Genomic DNA, 13,263 nt, shown 5'->3' on the forward strand with positions numbered 1-13,263 from the left:
TTTGTCAGACAGCTGATGTAAAAATGCAATGAATGTTTGTATTTGACATTACTGTAGAATACATACCATATTTTTCACTTTATAAGACGCACTTTTCTTCCCCCCAAAGTGGGGGAGAAAAGTCAGTGCGTCTTATAGAGCGAACGTGCCGCTTGTTTGCGCGATCGCAAAAATACGCACGATTGCAAGTTTAATGCGCAATCATGCGAACATTTGGCCAAAGAATCAGTTCTCTCTCCTTTGCACTGCTGCCCGCTGATTGGTGGTGAGCGCCGGCGGGAACAACTGTTGCTCCCCTTCCTCCTATGAGGAAGTGCTTACAGTTCTTTCATTATTGCATGACAAAGCTACTTTAGTCTCCTGCTGCATCCATCCAATTTTAGAAAGATGTCAAAGCAGAAACGACTAGCATATAAACTGGAGGTAGTGAAATACGCCAAAGAACATGGGAACAGAGCAGCTGAGAGACATTTTGGGCCGCCTCCAACAGAAAAAATGATACGTGAATGGAGGAAACAGGAGGAGGACCTGCAAAAAGCAAATAAAAGTAAGCACACTTTTCGTGGGCGTACTGCAAAATGGCCACAGCTAGACATGGAAATGAAAGAGTGGATAATACGTCACAGGAACAACGGATTTTCAGTTTCTACAAAAATGATCATCTTTGAAGCCAAGCGTCTTGCTGCAGAGAAAGGCATTGAGGACTTCACTGGATCCGCATCGTGGTGCTACAGGTTCATGAGGAGATGTGGCCTTGCTATGTGCACCAAAACTAGGATTGCGCAAAAAATGCCTAAAGAATATAAAGCCAAGATTGTGTCTTTTCATAAATTTGTAATTGATGCAAGAAAGAAAAATGGCTTTGAAATAGGCCAGATTGGGAATATGGATGAAGTCCTGTTAACTTTTGATGTTCCATCAAACAGGACTGTTGATTTGAAAGGTGCAAAATCCATAACTGTGAAAACCTCAGGACATGAGAAAACGCATTACACGGTTGTGTTGTCCTGCTGTGCAGATTGCACCCAACTTCCACCAATGCTAATCTTCAAAAGAAAAAGCATGCCAAAAGAGTTATTGTCCATGTTCATGAGAAAGGATGGATGGATGGATGGATGAAGATGGAATGAAAATATGGATCGAAAAAGTGTGGTCCAGACTCCCTGAAGGGCTTCTGAAGAAACCTGCCCTGCTAGTACTTGACCAGTTTAGGGCACATATCAGTGAAAACACAAAAAAAAAATATTTAAAAAAGCAAAGACCCATCTAGCTGTAATTCCTGGGGGCCTTATCAGCCAGTTGCAGCCTCTGGATGTTTCTATTAACAAGCCATTTAAAGTGTTCATGCGAGAGGAGTGGAACAAGTGGATGGCTGCTGGGAATCATGACCTGACACCCATTGGACGCATGAAAAGGCCCACTATCACTCAGGTTTGTGAGTGGGTGAAAACATCGTGGCTGGCTGTGAAGGAGGAAATTGTTGTAGGATCCTTCAAAAAATGTGGCATCAGTAATGCCTTGGACGGTTCTGAGGATGGAATCCTTTATGAAGATGCTGACACCAGTGATAGTGAGTCACTGAGCTTGAGAAGTTCGGACAGCAGTGAGGAGTTTTTGGGGTTTCCTGATGACTAGAGGTGTATTGTTCTAAAATAAAAATCTCTGCTCATCTGTTAATTACAGTAAGAATAGTTCTTAATGCGGCTGTTGACTGACTGCTGTTCATGTTTACATATTATTCTGTTATTTTATTAAATATTTAAGCCCACTTTTTGGTTCAAAATATTTTTTTTCTACTTTCCTCTCTCTAAAACCTAGGTGCGTCTTATCATCAGGTGCGTCTTATAAAGCGAAAAATATCTAATTCATTTACAATTTACCGACAATCAACCACCTTTAAATAAGAGTGCTTTCTTTTATACCACCCCATCATGAGTTTCCATTGGCAGCATGGCTACAACAGTTTCTTCTCTGTTTCTCCTCTTCTTTAGTTCCCCCTTTAATGTCCTAATATTAAAAAAAAAGTCAAAAAATGACCTTCAATACTGATTTCAATATTAGGAGTGGATATTTGTATTTAGTTATGCCTTAGGCCTCACTCACACATGCATTGTGGAAAGCGCCACAATTTTTAATCACGGTGCTTTGGCGCATTTTGCTTTCAGTTTCGGCTTCGGCCACTAAACGCTCAAAAATAGGACAGACACCACTCGAAAATCACAGCGCTGCATTCGAGCATCTGTCTACGCCTGTGTGAGAGGCTCCATTGAAAACAATGGGAGCCTCTGACAGCATTTAACTCTGCGCTGAAAGAATTTGGTTGCAGACCTTCGACCCAATTGTTTGGCGCGAAAGTCAATAGGACTTTCTAATGTTAAAAACGCATGAAAATTGCAAGCTCGTGCTTTGTGATGCGATAAAAAGGAGGATCTATAGGGACAGATGGGAGATTTAAAAAAACGCAAAACGCAGAAAGAGAGAGCATGTTGTGTTTCTATTTTTCTCTCAACATCACAGGAGTGAAAACATCGCAGATGGGAAGGAAACCATTGTAAATCATTGGTTTCATAATCTGCGTTTTCACTCATTCTCTCATCCCATTAAAATAGCGCAATTTTATTGCCAGTGTGAAGGCACTGGTGATTCACGGCCCAATAGCGCTCTCACAAACTTTTTAAAAACCCCTGAATGCGAGGTGTTTTCATGTAAAAACAGCCTCACATCACAGCAGGGAATCCCTTCATTCCATTACTTTCAATAGGGTGGCAGCAGCGCCGGCCCAATTGAAAGCAATGAGAGAACATCGCAATCTCCTGCTGCTGCTGTAACAGCCATGGTAGGGGATTCCTTCATCCGCACGGGAAGTCTCCTCATTACTGAACACCCTGCCGCTGATGTCACAGTGTTCAGTGATGAGGGGACTCCCCACAGGAATGAAGGCCCCATTGAGAACAGGAATTTTAGTAAAAAGAAAGTCTGCCTTCATAGGTATGGAAAAAATCTTCAGCCTTTATTAATAATCAGTATCACAGCATAATAAAAACTTAGAACGCGTTTCGGTCAGCATCCGACCTTGTTCACCCACCTGCTTGAAAGACTCCTATGAAAGACTCCATTAAAGACTACGGGTTAGAGAAAGAGCCAAATGCACTTGAGACCGCTACATGTTAGACATTTATGGCATTTTATCTACTATGGGTAAAAAACAGGACGAAATAGCGCAGCATGCTGCGCCATCTAGTCCTGTAAAAAGCGCAGCCATTAACTGAACAGACCCCATTACAGTCAATGAGGTCCATTCAGTTCCATCATAAGATGGATCTCTTTGGCCAGGGGTGCCATTTTCCTGACCACTGAACAAAGCAGGAAAGCAGAACCACTTGAGCCCTTATGTTAACGAGCCCTTACTGGGAGGTAAGATGATGAAATTACCATAGTCTTTAACTCCATAATAGCCAAATGACATATGTACATTACCTGAAGATGGGCTTTAAACCTGCACCTCTGTTAATATACATTACATTGCAGGGTTAAAGTCGTGCTCCTTTGATCTTGCAGGAGCAGGTCAGGTCTCTGACAGTTTGCGGGCCCAGCAATCTTGTGATCACCATGTGCCCCCCGTTATGAGGAAGGATCCAGATCGGCTATCCCAGTGCTCAACCACAAGCGCAAAATTGCTAAACAATGTGGTTATTTAGGACCAAAGCGCTCTGGTTATTAAGGGGTTTATACAAGATATTACATGACCTTGGGATGATTGTGGGGTAAGCATTTCTGAGAAAATACTTGTGGATTGTTACTCCTTTATTGTAAACAACATGCAAAAAGCCAACGTCCAGTGTTATTTAGGGCAAAAATAAAGGAAACAATATGCAGGAAATGTCAGTTACCGGCAATGTTTCTGCTGACACATTATCTGCAACATTTAGATAATTGGTTACTATGTTAACAGCAGAGTTTCCTTTCTTTTCTATGATGGTTACAGCAAACAGTATTTTGTGAAAAAACAAACTTGAGGTTTACCAAAAGCTATTGTCCAGTGACATCAGCATCTCCCTAGACATCAGCGATGTCACATCTGATCATGCTATGCAGAAAGACAAATGTCACCTTTGTCAGAGCTGCACTTTTGTCACTGTTCTTAGCATACCAGAAACACTATACTGTATAACACAGTAGCTGTTTTTCCCGCTACATATTAATGTCTGTGGAAAGCAGGGGTGTTGCTGCCAGATCTTTACTTCCTATAGGCATGAGAATATCACATGGAAGTGAGGGAGATATCTTCTGTTACATGTTCCACGCGGTGTATGCAAATGAGCTGCAAACCATTTGATGTCAGCTTGTGCTGGCCTAGGCTGTCAACCTCTTGTTCCTCCATAGCGCTCCTCTTGCCAATAATTGGCACTGTAGGTATCAAACCAGGGGCATAGTACAGGCTCATTGGCCCGAGTTTGAATGTTCAGGTCGGGGGGCCCCCCTACTACCACTCTGAACACCCCCTCCCTGACATACACAAAAACAGCTAGTTTGCATGGCTCCCAGCTGTGGTTCACCCTAAAATATACATAAACACATCATATATAATCAAACAGCATATTGTTAGCTGTTTAGCCATTCACGACCCTCGGTGACCCTAAGGGTTTATTTACACGTACGTATAGCGTCCAGCGTTTTCACACCTTGCCTATATACGCTTCCATCTAAGCAGTTTTCCCCTTCCCTCCCCCTCACCAGCTCCCTGCCTCTCTCCTCCACTCCAGTGTTTGCAATGGGAGGGGGCGGGGCTTAGCTTCACTCTGTCCCACCCACTCCCATTGCTAGCTATGGACAAGGGGCCCACTCCCATTGCAAACCGCTCACAGGGGAGGAGAGAGGCAGAGATCCGGGGAGTGGAAGGGAAGGGGGTAATTGCCTTAGATGGAAGCGTATATCAGCCGGACGTGAAAAGGCGAGTGTAGTGCACCTTAAGGCTGTGGTCAGACAAACGTCTTTTTTTTGCGCGCCTATTAGAACCATTGGTTTCCTATGCAGTGTTCACATGTAAGCTTTTTAGAGGCACAAAATACTCGCACCTGCAAAAGATACTCGCTGGGGCTGCAGTGAAGCTGGGATAGGTGAGTATACAATTATTTTTATATATTATTATACATAGACAGCACAATTTTTTTTTAATTTAACTCAGATAACGCCTTTATAGTAATAGAGCCCCATATGCCTCTATACAGTAAAAACAAGCTCCCCACACCCTCATGTCCCTATATAGTAATAAAGCTTCCCCATGTCCCTGTATAAATATATAGGCCCCCGGTGTCCCTATATAGTAATAGTTCCCCCCTGTGTTCCTATATAGTTAAAAAGCCCTTCTGTCCCCAATAAACTAATGGAACCCCCCGTGCTCTTATAGACTAATAGAGCCCCCTTTGCACCAATAATCTAATAGAGCCCATTTGCAGTAATTAACTAATATAGAGCCCTTGTTCCCCCACCCGCAGTCCGGCCAAGCATGCTGCGCTATTTCATCTGGGATTTTGTGTCAGATCTGCACAAGAGGCTCTGAACAAAGCCTCTGATGAGGATGTGAATGGGGTCTTAACTGTTGCAATGCTGGTGGGTGAGATAGGGCAGATGTGAGAGCAGCCAGAAGAGCTGAAAGGAGCTTGTCCATGACCATCCAGGTCACATCTCATGAAGCAGGCCAGAATCCACCATATGCAAAGGAAGTGACAGCATATCAGGTATATAAGTTCCAATAGAATTTTTATTCCTCCATAATTCGTGATGTTTCGACCCTCTCGGGGTCTTTGTCAAGCGAGAGGGTCGAAACGTTGTGAATTATGGAGGCATAAAATTATGCTGTCACTTCCTTTGCATATGGTGGATTCTACGTATGGGTCTATGGCTCAGACCCCCTTGAGTGATGTGCATTAAGGACCTAAAGGGTTATATGTTTGGTGGACGCACCTTGAAGAGTGCTGTGGATTAACTGCATTATATCCATGAAGCAGGCCAGAGAGAAGAGACAAGCAGTACTGTTTGTAACACTTATGATCAATGTATTACACCTCAAAAAGTTACTTAAACCTATATACCAGAAATGTAAGCCATTTTATTATTAATTCTCAAAGCATATGAATATTTTTCTCTAATATGCAACAATGTTAAATGTGGCGTCCATGACTATAAGCTATAGGAATTCTCTAAATTTCTCTTTAGCCAAAGGAAAAAAATGGCATTGAATTGTTAGAATCTGGCAAAAGAGGAGGAAAAAAATTAAACAATTTATGTGCAGAAATGGGCAAGTGATTTGAATATGGAGAGGAATGTATACTCATTAGAGGGGTTTTCTGATATATTCAACATTGGTGGGAGTTAAGGGCTTATGCTGTCTGCACTTACAACTGACTGCACATGGACAGCACAATGATCCATTAGTCAATGGGGCTATACAGTCATTCATGTTTTAAAAGGACTGTAAAAAAATCGCAGCATGTCTTACTCTGCTCTGACTTCTCAGACAACAGTCACTCATTCTAGTCAATGGGTGCACAAAACAAAACGGAGTGCACAAAGGACATCTGTGTGTTCTATTTCTTATAAATCATTACTAGCCAATGCTAGAAAAATATTGGACCACCTTCAGTCTTTCTGGCATGTGAGAAAAGATAATGGATAACACACGTGCAAAAAACGGTACGATACGGAATGCATATGGATGCAACACGGATATACACACGCATGAAAATCGGTCAGTTTTTCACGGACCAAAATCAAACACGCTCACCTGAATAAGCCCTAAGGAGAATCATGTAAAAAATGAACAAAAATACATACTCACCTGTCCGCTATTTTTGCCATTTTTTAAATTTATTAAATAATGCACTAACTTTATTCTCTGGGCCATTATGAACTCAGCGATATCACGTATGTGATTTTTTTTTTTTTAAATAGTTAAGACAGAATGTTATGTTTTGAAAATTGTTTTATTTTTTTTTACTAGTTTTTTTTTTTTTAAATCCTTTTTAAACTATTTATTTTTGTCCCACAAGGGAACTTTATTTTCAGAATCTTTTATGATTCTTCTAATACACTACTATACTGAGTATAGTAGTGTATTAGAAAGCCTATGAAGCTCAGCCAGGGGCCATAGCAACCAATTGGGACCCCATGATGTGATCACAGGGGTCTGATGGGTAACAGAGGAATCCCCTTCCATCTGTCAGCCTTGTACATTCTGTGGTTGCATTGCCCGCGGTGTGTTATGGGTTAAAGACAGGGAATTCGAGTGTTAGAGCAAGTGCCTGACAGCCAAGCACCCACTCTTCCTGGCACAGAATGCTAATGCAGCACGGTAAAAAGACGGCACTGCAGAGTAAAGCCCCTTAAAGGCCACCGTCAAAAGACACATGGGCATTTGTTAAGAATTAATGGAGGGAAGTCTTCCAGGTAATCTCTAAAATAGTGTTGTAGCTGTTCCAAATTATTGTTCAGGTGTTTTAGCCAAATCCATTAGAAACAGGTTCATAAAATCAAGCAAGTAGCCAAAAGTATGATGGGTCTAAAGGAAGAGCTCAGTAACTTTAAAAATCTGCAGTAACGACGTAACCGGATGAGAGAATTTCTACCGCACCTGGGCAGCCTGGATAGACACACGTAACTCTCCCGTATTCACTAGGTGGCTACGGGATGGCGACTGTGAATAAAAACCAAAGGGTTTCAACCTGGATCCCCCCCCCCCTCACCCCCCCACCTTCCCGTGTCTGTCAAGTAACAGAAGAGAATTTACACAAAATAACATTGTTTTTCATAATGTTTTCTTTAATAGTTGCAACAATCAGTTTGAGATGTGAATTTCACGCACTAATGCTACTTGTTAAGTAATGTTATACATGCAACAAAAATCAATAAAATATGTTGAAACAAAAAAAAAAAAAAAAAAATCTGCAGTAAACCTATGATGTGTGAATATACCCTTATGGGCTGCTATTTTTGCCGCAAGTCAGTTTGTGAAATTTCTGGTTTGCTAGATATTCCCGGTCCGCTGTAAGTGCTATTACTATGAAGTGGAAAAGTGTCTAGGATTAAAAGGATTGTCTGGGACTTTTGGGAATTTTCTTATTGATGGCTTATCCTCAGGATTAGCCATCAATAGTTGATCGGAGGGTGGAGGGGGGGGGGGTGCATTGCTGTGGATCCCCAACAGTCAGCTGATTCCTGTTTCTTCTTCCAGTATGGATAGCTGTGGAAGCAGATGTGCCTATAGTACCAAGCTGTACGAATTGCAACGGCGCAGCTTGGTACTACAAGCACAGCTCTAATTGAATTCAATGGAAACTCTCCTGCCTCTCCCCTCTGCCAGTCCCTTTATTGCCTACCTGTTACCCAGAAAATCCACTTCAAGTTATTATCAATGACACACAAGGCCACCCACAAGCTGTGCACTCCATACATCTCTGATCTAAGATCCCAATATCTCCCCACATGTAACCTCTGGTCTTCGCATGGCCTCCTCTTCTGCTCTCCCCTTGTGAGCACCTTGCATAATTATCTCCAGGTTTTCTCCCGGGCGTCATCTGTACTCTGGAACTTGCTACCTCGATCCATCAAACTCTTTGCTACCTGACAAAGCTTCAAAAGGAACCTGAAAACCCACCTCTTCAGACAAGCCTACAACCAACAGTAACCTTCTGTCACCACAGGATGAGCACCTCCTACCCTCATCTACTGTCTCCTTCCTCTCTTTCTTCGTATTAATTTGTTAGTCATCTAGTCTCGGTAACTGCTCATTGTTCCTATCATTTTATATATGTAATGTGGTTATATAGGGTGTAGTGAAAAAGACTGATCTAGTGCTGTATTTCAATACCGATGTCTGTATTGAAATAACAATAGCGTACATGCATAGAAAGGCGTGGATACACTTCATGATGATATGGCGAATGCGGAACATGGATTTCAATTTTATATTGCAGCCCCACTAAAGGTGCTTTTACACAGAACGAATATAGTTCAAAAAAACTGACAGAACATTCAAATCTAAACAATCATTGTGTAAATACAGCCAGCGAACGAGGGAACGATGAACAATAATTTGTTTGCTTATCGATCATTTCATGCAAGCATGAAAATCATTGTTGGCTCGTTTACTAATCGTTCGGTTTAAGCACCGATTGTTCAGTCATTCTGACTCGCTGGTACGGGGAACTGAATGATCCCGAAAGAAAACAAGCAATTTCTCTTGTATTTAAACCGACTGCCTGAGCAAACTGTGACATTATTTACTCGGGCGAACGAGTATTTCCAAATGTAAAGGTTCCTTTAGACATAGAGGGTGAAACCCAATTACAAAGTTGAAGAATAGCATGTGAGAAGCAGAAATTTGTTTTCCGCATCTTTCTATGTCCCATGGGACCACTGCTATGACTGAAGTAGGAAAAGCATACTTGAAGTGGCGTCCTTTTGCTATGATGCATGAATGGAGCAGTTGTGGGACCTGTGTTCATTCCAAGGACTCTCAATGTGGATTGATACCTGAATCTCCTGCAGATGACGGTGGATGACTTCCTGGATGATCTGCCCCTATCATAGCAGGAGCAGATCACTTTCCTTACTTCAGTCATAGCAGCGGTCCCACGGGACTTAGAGAGACTTGGAAAACGGATTTCTGCTCTTCAAATTTGCAATTGGGTTTTACTCCCCATCTCTTGCGGGGGCCACAATACAAAATTGAAATCTTCAAGTATGCTTCAATATAGAACATCAGTTGTGAGGTATAGCGCTGATCAGTCTTTTTCATTACACCCCGTATAAGCAGTGTAATGTAGTTAAAACCTTCTTTTAATAATATCTCAGCTTCCCATGTAATATTGAACAGAGCTATGTATTCATATGAGGAAACAAGAGAAAACACATTTACAATGATGAAACTTTGGTTACTGGAGAATTTAGAAGGAACTTCCATGGGCACAGCCTGGGTTTCCCCTGGATTTGTGTGGCAGGACACTTCCTCCTCCCATTGTGCTCCCCTCTTCCTCTGAGACCCTGCAGGACCCCCTGTCTGCCCACCTCACTCAGCTGTGCTTTCGTATCCTTCTTGCATTGTGTTTTCCTAGTACTGGTCAGATCCTTCTCCCTCCAGCAGGATCCCCCTCACCCCCAGCCCTTCCTTCCCACTATTAGTCATTAGTCCACATCCCTTAAGGCAGCCCCTGACCACAGCCGGATTGGTAGCCTCAAGATGCTGTAGCCCCTGATTGGCTGCCCTGGCATCCCTGGGGCGAGGCGGACCTGAAGTTGGAGAGCTACTTAATAGGGGATGCGAGTGCCTGAAGGCTCAGATCTACTTTGCCAGCAGCGGGCATACTGTCACCCACCATACCAGTGCACTGTGCAGAAGATGGGGGCATTCGCTCTGGAGATCTTCGGTCTGTCCATCTGCATCCTCGGATGGGTAGGGGTGATCCTGGCATGTGCTCTGCCCATGTGGCAGGTGTCTGCCTTCATCGACCAGAACATCGTGGTGGCACACTACACCTGGGAAGGGCTGTGGATGTCGTGCGTGGTACAGAGCACGGGGCAGATGCAGTGTAAGGTCTACGACTCCATCCTGGCACTGAAGCCGGAGCTGCAGGCTGGCAGGGCACTCACTGTGCTGGCATCCTTCGTGGGACTCGTCGCCCTCCTGGTGACTGTGGTCGGAGCCCAGTGCACCACCTGCTTCCAAGACAGCAGTGTGAAGGGGCGCATCATGTGTGCCGGGGCCGTCATGTACATCGTTTCGGGGCTGCTGGTCCTCATCCCGCTCTGCTGGACTGCCAACATCGTCATCAACGACTTCTTCAACCCCCACGTGCCCTCCTCTAAGAAGAGGGAGATGGGGGCAGCGCTGTATGTCGGCTGGGCAGCCACTGCACTCTTACTCCTCGGCGGTGTCCTCATCTGCCTGTCGTGCCCCATGAGGAGGCAGCGGAGTCCGCCGGTCAAGTACTCAGCCTCCCGGAGACCGACCTCTAACGGAGACTACGATAAGAAGAACTACGTGTAGGGGTACTGGCACTGCGGGCACAGCCTGGCACTGTAGAGGAAGGGACTTCTACAAGTTACCTCTCTGCCTTCAGGAACAGCTGCCACATTGGACTCGGACTACTGTGTGGTGGGTACAAGTGACCCCCCTCCTGCAGCGGGCACCTCCGTGCCAACTGACATCATCACAGCTAGCGGACTGGAATAGTATTACTGGAACTTATTTTTGATGCCCTTTGGGTGATTGTTGCTGCAGTCACTGTGTATATAGGTGTTGATATATGTATATTCTGCTACCCATCGTGTCACCCATAACCACATGTGTGCCAAGGCGGTGTTCTTAGACTGGATCATGTTTCCCTGGCACCCCAGTAAGAAGATTGAGGAGGTGTGTCCAGCTTGTTACGGCTGTTATCAGGTGATCGGATTGAGCAGCTTTGCTGTAGGGTATTACCGTGGGCACTGGGAAGGGGCTGGATGCCATCATGCCATATAAATGAAGGGACCTGGGTATACCCTGCTTGTCCAGCAGATTAAGACCTCTTTCAGACAAGTATGTTTTAGCTCCGTGTTTTGCGGACAGAGCTAATGGAAATCTATGTATCTATTTACTAATTATTTTTTTTTGCATTTTGACTATTATTTTCTATCGGAGAAATACAGATCAGTATTTGCCCAGTAGAAAATAAAATATACTGCAGCAAATAGTGATGAAAATACTGATGATAAACGTCTAGAATGCGGATCCGTATTGCAGATGTGTTTCCATACATTGATCTGAAACTGGTCTTAGGGCGCCAAGTTACACTTGGAGGAGAGAACTTTTTTTCATTCCTGTCTTTTTGGGCATTGATTTTACCTTCAGCTTGTACTAAATGCCAAAGCAGCTGGTAAGGCTGGTCCACACTGGTGATAGAGGCATGCTAGAAAATCTAGTGGAATGATAATGGGAGGAAACTTTGAACTCTGTTCATGATACTCTTTCCCATTAAAAACCATCCAGTGCACCTCTGCTGTGTCTGAAATGATACATTCTTAATCACCTACAGGTAACATCTGACAAAACGCCACATTAAATCACACACTGTCATGAAGTGTAAACAAGGTCTAATAGTTTCTGTAAGTGTGGTTTCACACCTGTGTTGGGGATTCCGCTCTCCTGCTCTGTTTTTGTTTGGGGAGTAAGAAAGGGGAATCGCCGTGGCCAAACTATTGCATCTCTGGACAGAACCGAACAGTACCGGACAAACCCCATTGACTATAATGGGGTCTGTCTGCTTTCTGCCCAGCTGCCCTGGTTTGGACTGAAGAAAAAGTTCTGTATGCAGTGCTTTTCCTTCAGTTTTTTTGAGCAGGATCTGTGATGAAACCTCCGGCTGGAGGTTCCGATGCAGATGTGAAACCAGCCTAACACTATGGTTGGGGCTACATGGAGACTTTTGTTTTTAGGGGAACCTTTACAGATGCGATGGAGGAATAATTTGTGGCATGCAAGTCTGTGTGCACTGCAGCTGTCACCAAATGGTTAAGATTAGACATGAGCGAGCGTACTCGGATAAGCACTACTCGCTCGAGTAATTGGCTTTATCCGAGTATCGCTGTGCTCGGGTCTGAAGATTCGGGTGCCGCTGCGGCTGACAGGTGAGTCGCAGCGGGGAGCAGGGGAGAGCGGGCGGGAGAGAGGGAGAGAAAGATCTCCCCTCCGTTCCTCCCCGCTCTCCCCTGCAGCTCCCCGCTCCGTGCCGGCACCCGAATCTTCAGGGACGAGCACAGCGATACTTGGATAAAGCCAATTACTCGAGTGAGTAGTGCTTATCCGAGTACGCTCGCTCATCTCTAGTTAAGATCATTGTACTACAAAGTCTCAATGTCGCCCCATCGTGTGCACAACTTACATTCCCATTTGTTCTTCTTGATCTTGTCCCTTTCCATGTGATGTGGGGAGGTCATTAATACAAGTATGCACAATAAATTAACCATGCACAAACCAGCACGTTACATTAAAATGTTGTATCCAGAGAAGCCAATGCTTTGGAAATATTATTACAATTAGCAATGTGCCTCATTAAGCTTTGTCTGTTTTGAAAAGTTTCTTCGGAAACTCTGGATTTCTCTTGTTTTTGGTACCTTTTAAATACTCTATTAAATGTGTTTGACCTGTGTTGTAATTCTGTATTAAAGAATCTGTTTATTTAAATGTACACATTTTGCAAAAAAGGTCTACCAAAGTCTCAATATTTT

At 43.8% G+C, this 13,263-nt stretch overlaps 1 protein-coding gene across 1 annotated transcript; it reads left to right on the forward strand.

Annotated features, from left to right (window-relative positions):
- Nucleotides 1–10,316: 10,316 nt before the first annotated feature.
- Nucleotides 10,317–12,673, forward strand: CLDN5 (claudin 5). Its single transcript, XM_066603498.1, has one exon. The coding sequence runs from the start codon at nt 10,397–10,399 to the stop codon at nt 11,042–11,044; it is 648 nt and encodes a 215-aa protein (XP_066459595.1). The 5' UTR covers nt 10,317–10,396; the 3' UTR covers nt 11,045–12,673.
- Nucleotides 12,674–13,263: the final 590 nt, after the last annotated feature.

Source organism: Eleutherodactylus coqui, chromosome 5, assembly GCF_035609145.1.
Source record: "Eleutherodactylus coqui strain aEleCoq1 chromosome 5, aEleCoq1.hap1, whole genome shotgun sequence".
Lineage (NCBI taxonomy): Eukaryota > Metazoa > Chordata > Amphibia > Anura > Eleutherodactylidae > Eleutherodactylus > Eleutherodactylus coqui.

Bases quoted from the DNA above. Each gene is read 5' to 3' on its own strand.
- CLDN5 (XM_066603498.1), top strand. From the start codon at position 10,397: ATGGGGGCATTCGCTCTGGAGATCTTCGGTCTGTCCATCTGCATCCTC.